The sequence below is a fragment of the Pseudochaenichthys georgianus genome, unplaced genomic scaffold (genome assembly GCF_902827115.2).
Source record: "Pseudochaenichthys georgianus unplaced genomic scaffold, fPseGeo1.2 scaffold_1818_arrow_ctg1, whole genome shotgun sequence".
NCBI lineage: Eukaryota > Metazoa > Chordata > Actinopteri > Perciformes > Channichthyidae > Pseudochaenichthys > Pseudochaenichthys georgianus.
This window is the reverse complement of record NW_027262583.1, coordinates 8441-26912: the sequence shown is the minus strand read 5'-3', so window position 1 is coordinate 26912 and position 18472 is coordinate 8441. Positions and strand designations below refer to the sequence as shown.

The following is an 18472-nucleotide window of genomic DNA, read 5'->3' as shown; positions in this document are numbered from 1 at the left end:
CTGTAATCCACCAGGATGAAACTCACCCTCAGTTAGTTTAGTTTCCACTCCTCTTCACCCTCCTTCCTCCTCTTGTTTCCTCTCCTTGTTTCCTACCTCCGCATATTTTCAGCAGATAATAAATAATTCATTCAGCGATGCCTGTAAAGTATACATTCACCCCTCCCCACACACACAGTCACACACACACACCCGAAATCCAGTCTAACTCCAACACTGAGTTCATTCAATTATATTTTAACGATGTCTCCTGTCTCCTGCTTCCTGTCTCCTGTCTCCTCTCTCCTTCACAGCGTCAGAGAGAGATATCTACATGCGCTTCATGAAATGTCACAAATGTTACGACATAATTCCCACCAGCTCCAAACTGGTGGTTTTCGACACCACTCTGCAGGTATTACCATTATTGAATGAATGAATGAAAACTTTATTACAGACTCAGGTCCAGATAAAAGACAAGGCATTAGATATAATAAATTACATACATAGCATAAAAAGAATTCATAGTTTAAGAATAATTTAAATCAGTGTCCTACAAAGAGACAACTATACCAATGTCTCCACAGCTGCGATTGGTAGCGTGTACTAAGCCTTATGTTCGATAAGGCCAAGAGGATTTCATTATCAGAGTCATTAAGCCGGCAAATACATTTATACATAAGATTTCTTAAAACAGCTTGTAGAGTATTGACTCCTCAGCCACAAACATTTCACTTGCACTAGAAAATATTATTATGCAAAATAAATATTATTATTATGTATTTATATTTGTTGTTATTGTTGTTATTTATCACTACAAAACTAGAGATGTCCCGATCCGATCACGTGATCAGGGATCGGAGCCGATCACGTGATTTTCAAAAGATCGGAATCGGGAGAAAAAAATCGGGGATCGGGAATTTTTTTTTTTATATAAAATATTTTTTTTATATAAAAAAAATATTTGTTACAAAACAAAAATGACCATGTTCACGTCTTAAAGTCATCCTGAGGACTTAGTTTTGGTTTAAAATTACACAACATCATGTACGTGTTGCTTTCTTTGGGCTTGTTTTCATAGACCAGGGGGGTATACTGCGAAGCAGGATTTTCGCTTAGCGGCTAAATTCAGGGAAAACTCCGGCTTTCCGGTCCTACGAAGCTGGTTCTCTTTTTAGCGGCTAGATCTCCATGGTAACTGATGCTAAGCAGCTAACCTGGTCGGGACCAGGTTAGGTTGCAGGCTAAGAGCTCAACTCAGTGAAAGCACCGCCTGCTGACCAATCAGAGCTCAGTGTGCGGAGTTTAAAGCGATCAAGTCATATCACAGGAGAAAGGAAATACAGAAAAGCTGCCGTTGCAGGAAAGACGGCCGGCAAAAATCACCGGCTGTGTGAACGTGAACATTAATAGAATATCACCTCCATCTTCAGAGCAATCTGACTATTATAACATTAGCGTTAAGAAAGCTTACTTAAATATCGGCCACAACATCAGTACCCGGATCAGAGTACATCATAAGTACAGTCCGCGGCATATCACTTCATAATGTATCATATCTCTCCTGATCTGAGTCAGCTGAGCCGTATCTGGCCGTGCAACACTCACAGCGTCACAGACTGGATGCAGAAGTATTATTTTAAGCAACACATTAAGTTGACGAAACACTCGAGACAAATGTAATTGAAGTCAGATCGTGTGTTAGACGGGCAGTGATATCATAAACCTGTTAATGTACGCATTCCAACACGTGTTCTGTTCCAGCTGTGTTCACCTTGCAGCTGCAGCTCTGAGGCTCTGATCCTGATCAAGTGTTTGAGTCCTGGATGTTTAAAGTTTAACTTCTTCATTTTTGACTAGTATTAAAGTTCACTTTTCATTCAGGAAGTATGACGCTGCGCTGTCAGTACGCTTCTCCATGTTTGTGATTGGTCGAATGCTCCAGATACCACCCCTTTCATGTGAACGCGCACCTAGCTAGATAGGACACGGCTGGCTGAGCGATCCACTTGATAACCAGCGTCGTAGAACAGTTTAGCGAGAGCGCGTATGTTCTGGATTAGGCCAACCGGCTAACTCCAACATATCAGGTTAGGTTGAACCAGGTTCGCAGTATAGGCCCCTGGTTGCTTATTCCTCTGAAAGCAACAGAGTGGGCGCAGTGTCTAATAGTAGCAGCAAGCTAACGAGAGGCTACGTCCAGCTGGTGACTCGGGAGTCGGACAGAGAACATGTCAGCAGTTTGGAAGTATTATAAAATTGAAAGCGAAGGCAGTGTAACAGCCAGATGTTCCGCGTGGTGGAAAGAACAGAGCTACGTTCAACACGACCAATCTAACACGCCACCTGAGAAACAAACAACAACAACACGGCGAGTACACAGCGGCCACTCAGGTAACGGCACGGAAACAACCGACACTTTCAGAGGCTTTCAAAAGGAAAGAGAAACGGCCCCAGAACAGAGACAAGGCCACAAAGATAACAGCCCAGCCGTTATCTGTTACCTTGTTTTCTCTTAACGCATAAAGATCGGATCGGGAAAAATCGGTATCGGCAGATTGTCAAAATCAAATGATCGGAATCGGTTTGGGAGCAAACAAGGTGATCGGGACATCCCTACTACAAACACATTATATTATTATTGTTATTATTGTTGTTGTTATTGTTTCAGGTGAAGAAGGCGTTCTTTGCTCTGGTGGCCAACGGAGTGAGAGCTGCTCCACTGTGGGAGAGCAAGAAACAGAGCTTTGTAGGTGAGTGTGTGTGTGTGTGTGTGTGTGTGTGTGTGTGTGTGTGTGTGTGTGTGTGTGTGTGTACGTGTGTATGTGTGTGTGTGTGAGAGAGAGAGAGAGAGAGAGAGAGAGAGAGAGAGAGAGAGAGCTAAATATAGACATATTCTCTAAATCTTTGTGAATATTACAACAGCCTGAGGAGATGAAACACACAGATCTCTCTCTTTTTTTTCAGGAATGCTGACTATCACAGACTTCATCAACATCCTGACCAGATACTACAAATCCCCCATGGTAACACACACACACACACACACACACACACACACACACACACACACACACACACACACACACACACACACACACACACACACACACACACACACACACACACACACACACACACACACACACACACACACACACACACACACACACACACACACACACACACACACTCTAACATGTTCTGTGTCCCCTTCAGGTTCAGATCTACGAGCTGGAGGAACACAAGATCGAGACATGGAGAGGTACATGTGTGTGTGTGTGTGTGTGTGTGTGTGTGTGTGTGTGTGTGTGTGTGTGTTTGTGTGTGTGTGTTTCTCAGAGTGTACGAGTATGTGTGCTTGTGTGTGTATTTGTTTGTGTGTGTGTGTGTTTGTGTGTGTTTGTGTTTGTGTGTGTGTGTGTGTGTGTGTGTGTGTGTAATAATGACATTCCTTTCTCTTCATGTAGAGCTGTACCTGCAGGAGACCTTCAAACCTCTGGTCCACATCTCACCTGAAACCAGGTATGTGTGTAAATGAGACAAGGAAAAGGAAACAAGGATATGAGAGGCTAAGAGATACGCAATGAGGAGAAAATGAGAGGAAACAAGGATAGGAAACGGGAGTAGGAAGCCGACAGTTGAACCCCACCTCCTTTAACTGTCATTACAGCTCTTGCCTGGTTCGAGTCCTACCTGTCTAACAGGAAAAACGTTGTCACCATCAGTGACTGCAGCTCCCCTCCCGCCCCAGGCAACCAAGGTGTACCTCAAGGCTCTGTGCTTGGACCCCTCCTATTCAATATCTACATGCTCCCACTTGGTCAAATCATCCGCCAACATGGTCTCAGCTTTCACTCTTATGCTGATGACACACAGCTCCATCTCTGCACCAACCCGTCCACTCGGCTCCCCCTCAATCCCTTGTCGACTGCCTACAGGCCATAAAAACTGGATGTCATCAAACCTGCTCAAAATCAACAGCAATAAAACAGAGCTCATGATTGTGGCTCCCAAGGCGCAGCTCCAGAAGGTTGGAGACCTGCTTCTCTCCATTGACGGCGGCTCCATCTCCCCGTCCACTGAAGTCCGCAACCTGGGAGTCATCCTGGACACCACCTTCTCTTTCCAGGCGCACGTCAAATCTGTCACCAAATCCGCCTTCTACCACCTCAAGAACATTGCCAGAATCCGGCCTTCTCTCTCTGACTCTGTGGCAGAAACCCTTGTACACGCCTTCATCACATCCCGTCTGGACTATTGCAAAACCCTGGACAGGCTCCAATACGTCCAGAACTCTGCCGCCAGGCTTCCCACCCACACCAAGCCATGGCACCACATCACCCCCACCCTCATCCACCTCCACCGGCTGCCGGTCAAGTCCCGGATTCAATACAAAACACTCCTCCTCACGTACAAGTCCCCCGTACCCTCGCCCCCCAGTACTTATCGGACCTCCTCCATCCCTACACCCCTTCTCGGAGTCTGTGGTCCTCAGACACGGGCCTGCTCTCCATCCCCTGCTCTCGCCTCCGAACTGTTAATAATAATAATAATAATAATAATACATTTTATTTTTAGGCGCCTTTCATGACACCCAAGGACACCGTACTTTAAAAAAAAAAAAAAAATTGGTGACAGGGCGTTCAGTGTGGCGGCCCCCACCCTCTGGAATGCACTTCCTGCCGAGATCCGTAATGCTGCCTCCCTGGACATCTTCAAATCATCACTAAAACACACCTGTTCACCCCGGCCTTCGGGCCGAGCCCTTTCTGGTCCCCCGGCTTCCTTTATTTATTTATTTGTTTGCCCGTTGATTGTCTGTTTGTTTTGTTTGTCCACCGTGTACAGCGACCTTGGGTCCCTTGAAAGGCGCTATATAAATATCATTTATTATTATTATTATTCCATCACTTCCTCCTCTCCTCTCTCCTCTGTCCTCAGTATCTTGGAGGCGGTGTCCTCTCTGATCCAGAATCAGATCCACCGTCTGCCGGTCATCGACCCGATCAGCGGGAACGCCCTTTACATCCTGACTCACAAGAGGATCCTCAAGTTCCTGCAGCTGTTTGTGAGGAAACATGTTCATATTAAATAACAACAACAACTTTCTGCAGCAGATATTTATATATATTAATATTTATCTCCCTGTATTTGCTCCCAGGTGTGTGAGATGCCGATGCCGGCCTTCATGCGCTGCTCTCTGGAGGATCTGAGCGTTGGAACGTACTCCAACATCGCCTTCGTGCACCCCGACACGCCTCTCATCACGGCGCTCTGCGTCTTCACCCGCCGCCGCGTCTCCGCCCTGCCCGTCGTCGACCACAACGGTGACAACACGCCGTTAAAATACTGACTTTCTGTGATTTAATCCTGACTTCCTGTGATTTAATCCTGACTTCCTGTGATTTAATCCTGACTTCCTGTGATTTAATCCTGATTTCCTTTGATTTAATCCTGACTTCCTGTGATTTAATCCTGACTTCCTGTGATTTAATCCTGATTTCCCGTGATTTAATCCTGATTTCCTGTGATTTAATCCTGACTTCCTTTGATTTAATCCTGACTTCCTTTGATTTAATCCTGATTTCCTGTGATTTAATCCTGATTTCCTGTGATTTAATCCTGACTTCCTTTGATTTAATCTTGATTTCCTGTGATTTAATCCTGACTTCCTGTGATTTAATCCTGACTTCCTTTGATTTAATCCTGATTTCCTGTGATTTAATCCTGATTTCCTGTGATTTAATCCTGACTTCCTTTGATTTAATCCTGATTTCCTGTGATTTAATCCTGACTTCCTTTGATTTAATCCTGACTTCCTTTGATTTAATCCTGACTTCCTTTGATTTAATCCTGACTTCCTGTGATTTAATCCTGACTTCCTGTGATTTAATCCTGACTTCCTGTGATTTAATCCTGACTTCCTTTGATTTAATCCTGATTTCCTTTGATTTAATCCTGACTTCCTTTGATTTAATCCTGATTTCCTGTGATTTAATCCTGATTTCCTGTGATTTAATCCTGACTTCCTTTGATTTAATCTTGATTTCCTGTGATTTAATCCTGACTTCCTTTGATTTAATCTTGATTTCCTGTGATTTAATCCTGACTTCCTGTGATTTAATCCTGACTTCCTTTGATTTAATCCTGATTTCCTGTGATTTAATCCTGATTTCCTGTGATTTAATCCTGACTTCCTTTGATTTAATCCTGACTTCCTTTGATTTAATCCTGACTTCCTGTGATTTAATCCTGACTTCCTGTGATTTAATCCTGATTTCCTGTGATTTAATCCTGACTTCCTTTGATTTAATCCTGATTTCCTGTGATTTAATCCTGACTTCCTTTGATTTAATCCTGACTTCCTGTGATTTAATCCTGATTTCCTGTGATTTAATCCTGCTTCCTGTGATTTAATCCTGACTTCCTGTCTGTGTTGTTCTGCAGGGAGAGTGGTCGACATCTACTCCAAGTTTGACGTCATTGTGAGTAAATCTAGAATTGTTATATATCAAGGAAAGGTAACAAGAAAAGAAAACAAGAATATTAGAAGGATATAAGAGGAGAGGAAACAAGTATAGATACAGAAATAAGACGAGGAAATTAAGAAGAGGAAACAAGACTTGGAGGAAAAGTGGAAACAAGTGTTGTGTTCACTATTTAAGGAAGTGGAGGAGATCTGTGTGTGTGTGTGTGTGTGTGTGTGTGTGTGTGTGTGTAGAACCTGGCGGCAGAGAAGACGTACAACAACCTGGACGTCACGGTGACTCAGGCGCTTCGTCATCGATCGCAATACTTTGAAGGCGTCATGAAATGTAACAAAAGAGAAACACTGGAGACCATCGTGGACCGTATCGTGAAGGCAGAGGTACACACACACACACACACACACACACACACACACACACACACACACACACACACACACACACACACACACACACACACACACACACACACACACACACACTCATTTTTCTATTCTACTTTAAAGAGTCCTCTCCTGCTGATGTTCAGGTGTATATCAGTATGTAGTGTCTCTACTTTAAAGAGTCCTCTCCTGCTGATGTTCAGGTGTATATCAGTATGTAGTGTCTCTACTTTAAAGAGTCCTCTCCTGCTGATGTTCAGGTGCATATCAGTATGTAGTGTCTCTACTTTAAAGAGTCCTCTCCTGCTGATGTTCAGGTGTATATCAGTATGTAGTGTCTCTACTTTAAAGAGTCCTCTCCTGCTGATGTCCAGGTGTGTATCAGTATGTAGTGTCTCTACTTTAAAGAGTCCTCTCCTGCTGATGTTCAGGTGTATATCAGTATGTAGTGTCTCTACTTTAAAGAGTCCTCTCCTGCTGATGTTCAGGTGCATATCAGTATGTAGTGTCTCTACTTTAAAGAGTCCTCTCCTGCTGATGTTCAGGTGTGTATCAGTATGTATTGTCTCTACTTTAAAGAGTCCTCTCCTGCTGATGTTCAGGTGTGTATCAGTATGTAGTGTCTCTACTTTAAAGAGTCCTCTCCTGCTGATGTTCAGGTGTATATCAGTATGTAGTGTCTCTACTTTAAAGAGTCCTCTCCTGCTGATGTTCAGGTGTGTATCAGTGTGTAGTGTCTCTACTTTAAAGAGTCCTCTCCTGCTGACGTTCAGGTGTATTTCAGTATGTAGTGTCTCTACTTTAAAGAGTCCTCTCCTGCTGACGATCAGGTGTATATCAGTGTGTCGTGTCTCTACTTTAAAGAGTCCTCTCCTGCTGATGTTCAGGTGTATATCAGTATGTAGTGTCTCTACTTTAAAGAGTCCTCTCCTGCTGATGTTCAGGTGTATATCAGCATGTAGTGTCTCTACTTTAAAGAGTCCTCTCCTGCTGATCTTCAGGTGTATATCAGTATGTCGTGTCTCTACTTTAAAGAGTCCTCTCCTGCTGATGTTCAGGTGTATATCAGTGCGTAGTGTCTCTACTTTAAAGAGTGCTCTCCTGCTGATGTTCAGGTGTATATCAGTGCGTAGTGTCTCTACTTTAAAGAGTCCTCTCCTGCTGATGTTCAGGTGTATATCAGTATGTAGTGTCTCTACTTTAAAGAGTCCTCTCCTGCTGATGTTCAGGTGTATATCAGTATGTAGTGTCTCTACTTTAAAGAGTCCTCTCCTGCTGATGTTCAGGTGTATATCAGTATGTAGTGTCTCTACTTTAAAGAGTCCTCTCCTGCTGATGTTCAGGTGTATATCAGTATGTAGCGTCTCTACTTTAAAGAGTCCTCTCCGGCTGATGTTCAGGTGTATATCAGTATGTAGTGTCTCTACTTTAAAGAGTCCTCTCTGCTGATGTTCAGGTGAATATCAGTATGTAGTGTCTCTACTTTAAAGAGTCATCTCCTGCTGATGTTCAGGTGTATATCAGTATGTAGTATCTCTACTTTAAAGAGTCCTCTCCTGCTGATGTTCAGGTGTATATCAGTATGTAGTGTCTCTACTTTAAAGAGTCCTCTCCTGCTGATGTTCAGGTGAATATCAGTATGTAGTGTCTCTACTTTAAAGAGTCCTCTCCTGCTGATGTTCAGGTGTATATCAGTATGTAGTGTCTCTACTTTAAAGAGTCCTCTCCTGCTGATGTTCAGGTGTATATCAGTATGTAGTGTCTCTACTTTAAAGAGTTCTCTCCTGCTGATGTTCAGGTGTATATCAGTATGTAGTGTCTCTACTTTAAAGAGTCCTCTCCTGCTGATGTTCAGGTGTATATCAGTATGTAGTGTCTCTACTTTAAAGAGTCCTCTCCTGATGATGTTCAGGTGAATATCAGTATGTTGTGTCTCTACTTTAAAGAGTCCTCTCCTGCTGATGTTCAGGTGAATATCAGTATGTAGTGTCTCTACTTTAAAGAGTCCTCTCCTGCTGATGTTCAGGTGTATATCAGTATGTAGTGTCTCTACTTTAAAGAGTCCTCTCCTGCTGATGTTCAGGTGTATATCAGTATGTAGTGTCTCTACTTTAAAGAGTTCTCTCCTGCTGATGTTCAGGTGTATATCAGTATGTAGTGTCTCTACTTTAAAGAGTCCTCTCCTGCTGATGTTCAGGTGTATATCAGTATGTAGTGTCTCTACTTTAAAGAGTCCTCTCCTGATGATGTTCAGGTGAATATCAGTATGTTGTGTCTCTACTTTAAAGAGTCCTCTCCTGCTGATGTTCAGGTGAATATCAGTATGTAGTGTCTCTACTTTAAAGAGTCCTCTCCTGCTGATGTTCAGGTGAATATCAGTATGTAGTGTCTCTACTTTAAAGAGTCCTCTCCTGCTAATGTTCAGGTGTATATCAGTATGTAGTGTCTCTACTTTAAAGAGTCCTCTCCTGCTGATGTTCAGGTGTATATCAGTATGTAGTGTCTCTACTTTAAAGAGTCCTCTCCTGCTGATGTTCAGGTGTATATCAGTATGTAGTGTCTCTACTTTAAAGAGTCCTCTCCTGCTGATGTTCAGGTGTATATCAGTATGTAGTGTCTCTACTTTAAAGAGTCCTCTCCTGCTGATGTTCAGGTGTATATCAGTATGTAGTGTCTCTACTTTAAAGAGTCCTCTCCTGCTGATGTCCAGGTGTGTATCAGTATGTAGTGTCTCTACTTTAAAGAGTCCTCTGCTGCTGATGTTCAGGTGTATATCAGTATGGAGTGTCTCTACTTTAAAGAGTCCTCTCCTGCTGATGTTCAGGTGTGTATCAGTATGTATTGTCTCTACTTTAAAGAGTCCTCTCCTGCTGATGTTCAGGTGTGTATCAGTATGTAGTGTCTCTACTTTAAAGAGTCCTCTCCTGCTGATGTTCAGGTGTATATCAGTATGTAGTGTCTCTACTTTAAAGAGTCCTCTCCTGCTGATGTTCAGGTGTGTATCAGTGTGTAGTGTCTCTACTTTAAAGAGTCCTCTCCTGCTGACGTTCAGGTGTATTTCAGTATGTAGTGTCTCTACTTTAAAGAGTCCTCTCCTGCTGACGATCAGGTGTATATCAGTGTGTCGTGTCTCTACTTTAAAGAGTCCTCTCCTGCTGATGTTCAGGTGTATATCAGTATGTAGTGTCTCTACTTTAAAGAGTCCTCTCCTGCTGATGTTCAGGTGTATATCAGCATGTAGTGTCTCTACTTTAAAGAGTCCTCTCCTGCTGATCTTCAGGTGTATATCAGTATGTCGTGTCTCTACTTTAAAGAGTCCTCTCCTGCTGATGTTCAGGTGTATATCAGTGCGTAGTGTCTCTACTTTAAAGAGTGCTCTCCTGCTGATGTTCAGGTGTATATCAGTGCGTAGTGTCTCTACTTTAAAGAGTCCTCTCCTGCTGATGTTCAGGTGTATATCAGTATGTAGTGTCTCTACTTTAAAGAGTCCTCTCCTGCTGATGTTCAGGTGTATATCAGTATGTAGTGTCTCTACTTTAAAGAGTCCTCTCCTGCTGATGTTCAGGTGTATATCAGTATGTAGTGTCTCTACTTTAAAGAGTCCTCTCCTGCTGATGTTCAGGTGTATATCAGTATGTAGCGTCTCTACTTTAAAGAGTCCTCTCCGGCTGATGTTCAGGTGTATATCAGTATGTAGTGTCTCTACTTTAAAGAGTCCTCTCTGCTGATGTTCAGGTGAATATCAGTATGTAGTGTCTCTACTTTAAAGAGTCATCTCCTGCTGATGTTCAGGTGTATATCAGTATGTAGTATCTCTACTTTAAAGAGTCCTCTCCTGCTGATGTTCAGGTGTATATCAGTATGTAGTGTCTCTACTTTAAAGAGTCCTCTCCTGCTGATGTTCAGGTGAATATCAGTATGTAGTGTCTCTACTTTAAAGAGTCCTCTCCTGCTGATGTTCAGGTGAATATCAGTATGTAGTGTCTCTACTTTAAAGAGTCCTCTCCTGCTGATGTTCAGGTGTATATCAGTATGTAGTGTCTCTACTTTAAAGAGTCCTCTCCTGCTGATGTTCAGGTGTATATCAGTATGTAGTGTCTCTACTTTAAAGAGTTCTCTCCTGCTGATGTTCAGGTGTATATCAGTATGTAGTGTCTCTACTTTAAAGAGTCCTCTCCTGCTGATGTTCAGGTGTATATCAGTATGTAGTGTCTCTACTTTAAAGAGTCCTCTCCTGATGATGTTCAGGTGAATATCAGTATGTTGTGTCTCTACTTTAAAGAGTCCTCTCCTGCTGATGTTCAGGTGAATATCAGTATGTAGTGTCTCTACTTTAAAGAGTCCTCTCCTGCTGATGTTCAGGTGAATATCAGTATGTAGTGTCTCTACTTTAAAGAGTCCTCTCCTGCTAATGTTCAGGTGTATATCAGTATGTAGTGTCTCTACTTTAAAGAGTCCTCACCTGCTGATGTTCAGGTGTATATCAGTATGTAGTGTCTCTACTTTAAAGAGTCCTCTCCTGCTAATGTTCAGGTGTATATCAGTATGTAGTGTCTCTACTTTAAAGAGTCCTCTCCTGCTGATGTTCAGGTGTATATCAGTATGTAGTGTCTCTACTTTAAAGAGTCCTCTCCTGCTGATGTTCAGGTGTATATCAGTATGTAGTGTCTCTACTTTAAAGAGTCCTCTCCTGCTGATGTTCAGGTGTATATCAGTATGTAGTGTCTCTACTTTAAAGAGTCCTCTCCTGCTGATGTTCAGGTGAATATCAGTATGTAGTGTCTCTACTTTAAAGAGTCCTCTCCTGCTGATGTTCAGGTGAATATCAGTATGTAGTGTCTCTACTTTAAAGAGTCCTCTCCTGCTAATGTTCAGGTGTATATCAGTATGTAGTGTCTCTACTTTAAAGAGTCCTCTCCTGCTGATGTTCAGGTGTATATCAGTATGTAGTGTCTCTACTTTAAAGAGTCCTCTCCTGCTGATGTTCAGGTGTATATCAGTATGTAGTGTCTCTACTTTAAAGAGTCCTCACCTGCTGATGTTCAGGTGTATATCAGTATGTAGTGTCTCTACTTTAAAGAGTCCTCTCCTGCTGATGTTCAGGTGTATATCAGTATGTAGTGTCTCTACTTTAAAGAGTCCTCACCTGCTGATGTTCAGGTGTATATCAGTATGTAGTGTCTCTACTTTAAAGAGTCCTCACCTGCTGATGTTCAGGTGTATATCAGTATGTAGTGTCTCTACTTTAAAGAGTCCTCACCTGCTGATGTTCAGGTGTATATCAGTATGTAGTGTCTCTACTTTAAAGAGTCCTCACCTGCTGATGTTCAGGTGTATATCAGTATGTAGTGTCTCTACTTTAAAGAGTCCTCACCTGCTGATGTTCAGGTGTATATCAGTATGTAGTGTCTCTACTTTAAAGAGTCCTCACCTGCTGATGTTCAGGTGTATATCAGTATGTAGTGTCTCTACTTTAAAGAGTCCTCTCCTGCTGATGTTCAGGTGTATATCAGTATGTAGTGTCTCTACTTTAAAGAGTCCTCTCCTGATGATGTTCAGGTGAATATCAGTATGTAGTGTCTCTACTTTAAAGAGTCCTCTCCTGCTGATGTTCAGGTGAATATCAGTATGTAGTGTCTCTACTTTAAAGAGTCCTCTCCTGCTGATGTTCAGGTGTATATCAGTATGTAGTGTCTCTACTTTAAAGAGTCCTCTCCTGATGATGTTCAGGTGAATATCAGTATGTAGTGTCTCTACTTTAAAGAGTCCTCTCCTGCTGATGTTCAGGTGAATATCAGTATGTAGTGTCTCTACTTTAAAGAGTCCTCTCCTGCTGCAGGTCCACAGGTTGGTGGTGGTCGATGAAGAGTCTCGTATCGTCGGCATCGTCTCTCTGTCAGACATCCTGCAGGCGCTGGTGCTCATCCCCACAGGTAAACAACAACAAAGCTGTTGTTGTTATTGTTTATTGTTATAGCTGAGAGCAGGGGCCTGCTCTACGAAGCTGGTTCACCCTGACCTGGATGTTGGAGTTAGCCGGTCGGCCTAATCCAAAACACACGCGCTCTCGCTAAACGGTCCTACGACGCGGGTTATCAAGTGGATCGCTCAGCCAGCCGTGTCCTATCTAGCTAGGTGTTCACATGAGAGGGGTGGGGTCTGGAGCATTCGACCAATCACAGACATGGAGAAGCGTACTGGCAGCGCAGCGTCATACTTCCTGAATGAAAAGTGAACTCTAATATCAGACACATGAAGAAGTTAAACTTGAAACACGACTCAAACCCTTGATCAGGATCAAAGCCTCAGAGCTGCAGCTGCAAGGTGAACACAGCTGGAGCAGAGCGAGTGTTGGAATGCGTCCATCAGCAGGTCCATGATGTCACGGCCCGTCTAACACACCGTCTGACTCTCACCACCTCTGACTCAGAGTTTCCTCAACGTGTTGCTGACATAATGCTTCCTCCAGTCTGTGGCGCTGTGAGTGCTGCACGGCCAGACAGACATGTGATACATCAGGAAGTGATGTGCCGCGGACTGGACTTAGTGTACTCTGATCCGGGTACTGATGCTGACTGGACTTACTGTACTCTGATCCGGGTACTGATGCTGACTGGACTTACTGTACTCTGATCCGGGTACTGATGCTGACTGGACTCGGTGTACTCTGATCCGGGTTCTGATGCTGACTGGACTCAGTGTACTCTGACCCGGGTACTGATGCTGACTGGACTCAGTGTACTCTGATCCGGGTACTGATGCTGACTGGACTTAGTGTACTCTGATCCGGGTACTGATGCTGACTGGACTTAGTGTACTCTGATCCGGGTACTGATGCTGACTGGACTTAGTGTACTCTGATCCGGGTACTGATGCTGACTGGACTTAGTGTACTCTGATCCGGGTACTGATGCTGACTGGACTTAGTGTACTCTGATCCGGGTACTGATGCTGACTGGACTCAGTGTACTCTGATCCGGGTACTGATGCTGACTGGACTTAGTGTACTCTGATCCGGGTACTGATGCTGACTGGACTCAGTGTACTCTGATCCGGGTACTGATGCTGACTGGACTTAGTGTACTCTGATCCGGGTACTGATGCTGACTGGACTTAGTGTACTCTGATCCGGGTACTGATGCTGACTGGACTCAGTGTACTCTGATCCGGGTACTGATGCTGACTGGACTCGGTGTACTCTGATCCGGGTACTGATGCTGACTGGACTTAGTGTACTCTGATCCGGGTACTGATGCTGACTGGACTTAGTGTACTCTGATCCGGGTACTGATGCTGACTGGACTCAGTGTACTCTGATCCGGGTACTGATGCTGACTGGACTCAGTGTACTCTGATCCGGGTACTGATGCTGACTGGACTTAGTGTACTCTGATCCGGGTACTGATGCTGACTGGACTTAGTGTACTCTGATCCGGGTACTGATGCTGACTGGACTCAGTGTACTCTGATCCGGGTACTGATGCTGACTGGACTCGGTGTACTCTGATCCGGGTACTGATGCTGACTGGACTTAGTGTACTCTGATCCGGGTACTGATGCTGACTGGACTTAGTGTACTCTGATCCGGGTACTGATGCTGACTGGACTGATTTCTGCCGGCCGTCTTTCTGTATTTCCTTTCTCCTGTGATATGACTTGATCGCTTTGAACTCCGCACGCTGAGCTCTGATTGGTCAGCAGGCGGAGCTTTCACTGAGTTGATCTCTTAGCCTGCAGGCTAACCTGCTCCGGAGCAGGCTAGCCGCTCAGCATCAGTTACCATGGAGATCTAGCCGCTAAGAGAACATCCGGCTCCGTAGAACACCCCCCAGCTCGACATCACTTCCTGGGGAAAACAACAATCAGATACAATGTAACAATGTCTTCACTTTCATGGAGATCAAAGGAAGATCAAAGACAAATCTGTGGCTATAATGTTGTTGTTGTTGTTGTTTATTGCTATAGAGAGCAGCGCTATGTCAACAATCAGAGCCAATCAGAAAACAATATTTGTATAATTTCTAAAAATTATTTAGTATTACACGCTAGACAACAAACAAACAAATAATACTGTTGTTGTTGTTGTTGTTGTTGTTTTCTGCAGGGTCAGGGAGGAAGGAGTCCCTCCCCCCTCAACCTGACACCTGCCAGCAGGGGGAGACAGAGGAGGAAGGAAAGGTGGAGACAGAAGAGGAAGGAAAGGGGGAGACAGAAGAGGAAGGAAAGGGGGAGACAGAAGAGGAAGTAAAGGGGGAGACAGAAGAGGAAGTAAAGGGGGAGACAGAAGAGGAAGTAAAGGGGGAGACAGAAGAGGAAGGAAAGGGGGGGAGACAGAAGAGGAAGTAAAGGGGGAGACAGAAGAGGAAGGAAAGGGGGAGACAGAAGAGGAAGGAAAGGGGGAGACAGAAGAGGAAGGAAAGGGGGAGACAGAAGAGGAAGTAAAGGGGGAGACAGAAGAGGAAGGAAAGGGGGAGACAGAAGAGGAAGTAAAGGGGGAGACAGAAGAGGAAGGAAAGGGGGAGACAGAAGAGATAGAAGAGGAAGGAAAGGGGGAGACAGAAGAGCCAGAAGAGGAAGGAAAGGGGGGGACAGAAGAGGAAGTAAAGGGGGAGACAGAAGAGGAAGTAAAGGGGGGGACAGAAGAGGAAGGAAAGGAGGAGACAGAAGAGGAAGGAAAGGGGGAGACAGAAGAGGAAGGAAAGGGGGAGACAGAAGAGGAAGTAAAGGGGGAGACAGAAGAGGAAGGAAAGGGGGAGACAGAAGAGGAAGGAAAGGGGGAGACAGAAGAGGAAGGAAAGGGGGAGACAGAAGAGGAAGGAAAGGGGGAGACAGAAGAGGAAGGAAAGGGGGAGACAGAAGAGGAAGGAAAGGGGGAGACAGAAGAGGAAGTAAAGGGGGAGACAGAAGAGGAAGGAAAGGGGGAGACAGAAGAGGAAGGAAAGGGGGAGACAGAAGAGGAAGTAAAGGGGGAGACAGAAGGGGAGACAGGTGAAGCAGAAAAGGGGGAGACGGGGGAGGAAGCGTGACATCATCATCATCATCACTGCCGCTCGATTGGAGCAGAAGAAGAAGGGGCGGGCTTAACGAGAGCGCTACACAGAGGCTGACGTGTGATTGGCCGGGAGGCTCCGAGAGTCCGTTTGTCATTGGCCGTCGGTTGGAGAGAAGTCGTTAAAGGGCTGTGATTGGACAGCTGCTCTGGAAGTGGGCGGGACATCACACAGCGAGAGCCAATCAGGGATCTTTGATTGTTTTTAAACACAGAAATTTACTATTCTGATTGGTTGAGAGTTTTAAATCAATAAATCGTTATAAAAACCATAGTTTATATTCCAGGAAATCACGGAAACACGGACATTACAGGGCTCTTAGATATGAACTACTACCCACTGTAGGATTGTATTGTTTTATAGTAAGTATAGTTATTTTGGTGTCAAATTTTAATCTGTACAGAAATTGATTTTATTAAGTTAAAGTATTTATAGTTTTTAGTCAATATTTAATAACCTGTTTCTAATTACATGTTTTTAAAAACCGCTGTTGTTTGTAGAGGAATGAACCTTTAATTCAGCTCCAAAATAATAAACTTTAACCTAAACATGTACTGTATATGTTGCTGTTGTTAAAGACAATGAATAAAAACATTCTCCTTTTCAAACGTTAGCTCCGAGGCACAAGAAACACACGCATATCGGTTTAACATGGAAAACAAATCATGCCATATTTAACGAGAATAAAATAACATGAAATAAAGTATTTATTTATCTAATTGAACTATGACATTAATTGTGTTATTCTTTTTAATTAAGGCAACTTCGTTACGTCATTTACAGTAACAATACTTACAGTTCCATCCACGCACAACGTGGATGGAACACACAACGACCCGTGACAGTGTGAGGGGTGCGTCCGGTCACTATCTCTGGACTGTGGGGGGCGTCCCAAAGCAGGGAAGTTTCCACACCTTGGTTGCGTTCCCATAATCCAAAAATCAGCTCCTAAATTCTAACCCTATCGTCTATCTCTTGACCTCTGAGTGAAAGGTCACGGGGTTAAGGGATAGTGGACAGGAGAATCCAAAAGGACTTAGGGGAAGAGACTGCGGTGCTTTAGAGAATCGACTGCACTTCACTATCGACGTGTTTATGATGCGCCAGCGTCAATACTGTAATATTCTTGAGAAACAAAGTCGTATCATTCACCTGATGCTCCACCTGCTCTTTCACATCGGTGTATATTGTGTCGGTACTTCTGGTTAAAGCGTAATTCTATAGCATTGCATAGCTTTATCAACCTTTGCTTGTTAGTATGTGATTATTGTATCAAACTTGGCGATAGCGAGCTAGATAGCTAACATTCACTAGCTAGCTTGTTAGATAGGTAGCTAACGCAAGGTAGCTCACTAGGTAGATCGATAGTGTACCTTTGATAGCTTAGCTTAACGGTGCGTCCACACAGCAGCTTTTCAAACATCTTGAAGTCTTGGAGCTGGGCGTGTCTGACAGCTTGGGGATGTTTTGCGAGCAACGCGACCAACAACCAATCACATGAATCTCCCGCCCCCGACATACAAAGCAAAAAACCCCGGGGATTTTATGCGAGCAATATATATATATATAAATATAAACTCCCCAAACAGGCGAAACCCTACCAGTTCCCCCACTGCCTCTGCCACCTCCCTCCATGCCGGTTCCTCCGGTTTGGATCCCGGTAATAGTTCTGGTCGTAAAGAACCGGGTGATTTGCTCCCGTAACTTCTCGTTTGGAATATGAGGAAATGAACTGCGGTCTGGCTCTCCCTGCTTACACGCCGTTTGATTGTCAGATTTGCATAAACGTGTTTGATTGGCTGACGCTTCCAGCTCAGCTTCAAAAGTTGAACATTGCTCAACTTTTGAATCCTGGACATCCTGGAAATCTTCGCTTCGCTCCCCCACAATGCAGTTCGGCGAAAAGCGAGGCAAAGTGACGTCATCCCCATTCAAAGTCAACGGGCAGAGAAGCGGTGGAAGATTTGTCTGAAGCTGCTGTGTGGACGTACCGTGACTGACTGTCACTAACTTTTTTAACCTGTTAAGCCCCGAGCCTGTTTTCCAGGTCTCAGGCTCGAATATGACATTCCCAGAACGAAACGACCATATCAGCGTTCCCCACACTGCTCCCCGGGCGCCGTTCAAAATGGCAGCACACTGCTCCTAACACTAGGATGGGTCAAATGCAGAGAAACAATTTCCCCACGAGGGATTAATAAAAGTCCATCTTAATCATATCTTCTAAAAGGGGAAAATGAATCATATTTTTTCTCAAAGTAATGATGAACCTGTGAGTTGGATGTAGAAGTGTCAGAATCAATATAGATGTTTTTTATTTTAAAGTAAATTCAGATTGAACATAGTAAAGAAATGTAAATTATTGTGTCCGTCCAAAAAAACCACATTACTTATAGTGAAACCTTGAATGATGGGTTAGTAGACTAAAAGCTTTAGGAATCCAAAGTACAACATATAATAAGTGCCCTGTATCGAGATTGATGCAAAACACGTGATATTGGACCTTTTTAGAGAGGTTTAAAAAACAAAACACTTCTGGGGTCATTTGGGTGGATTTTCCATATCTCTG

The 18472-nt window shown here is 43.8% G+C and overlaps 3 protein-coding genes across 3 annotated transcripts; 2 read left to right on the top strand and 1 right to left on the bottom strand.

Annotated features, from left to right (window-relative positions):
- The first annotated feature begins 298 nt into the window (after positions 1-298).
- On the top strand, positions 299-15199 carry LOC117441604 (5'-AMP-activated protein kinase subunit gamma-1-like). Its single transcript, XM_034077669.2, has 11 exons — positions 299-394; positions 2651-2732; positions 2947-3005; positions 3199-3244; positions 3450-3504; positions 4924-5050; positions 5144-5309; positions 6430-6467; positions 6704-6850; positions 12693-12786; positions 14958-15199. Exons 1-11 carry the CDS (start codon positions 314-316, stop codon positions 15197-15199), a joined length of 1137 nt encoding a protein of 378 aa, XP_033933560.2. The 5' UTR covers positions 299-313.
- Positions 5334-6377, bottom strand: LOC139433310 (golgin subfamily A member 6-like protein 22; the record flags this gene model as incomplete). Its single annotated transcript, XM_071202261.1, has 1 exon — positions 5334-6377. A coding segment is annotated over one exon (1044 nt), but the record flags the coding sequence as incomplete, so codon positions are not given.
- Positions 15200-15201: 2 nt separating the features above from the next.
- On the top strand, positions 15202-16627 carry LOC139433309 (germ cell nuclear acidic protein-like; the record flags this gene model as incomplete). The annotated part of the gene is made up of 1 exon (XM_071202260.1): positions 15202-16627. A coding segment is annotated over one exon (678 nt), but the record flags the coding sequence as incomplete, so codon positions are not given.
- Between the last annotated feature and the right edge of the window lie 1845 nt (positions 16628-18472).

Coding starts and splice junctions, on each gene's coding strand:
- LOC117441604 (XM_034077669.2), top strand. CDS start 314: ATGCGCTTCATGAAATGTCACAAATGTTACGACATAATTCCCACCAGC. Junction 2,733..2,946: donor CAAGAAACAGAGCTTTGTAG/GTGAGTGTGTGT, acceptor CTTTTTTTTCAG/GAATGCTGACTATCACAGAC. Junction 12,787..14,957: donor GCTGGTGCTCATCCCCACAG/GTAAACAACAAC, acceptor TGTTTTCTGCAG/GGTCAGGGAGGAAGGAGTCC.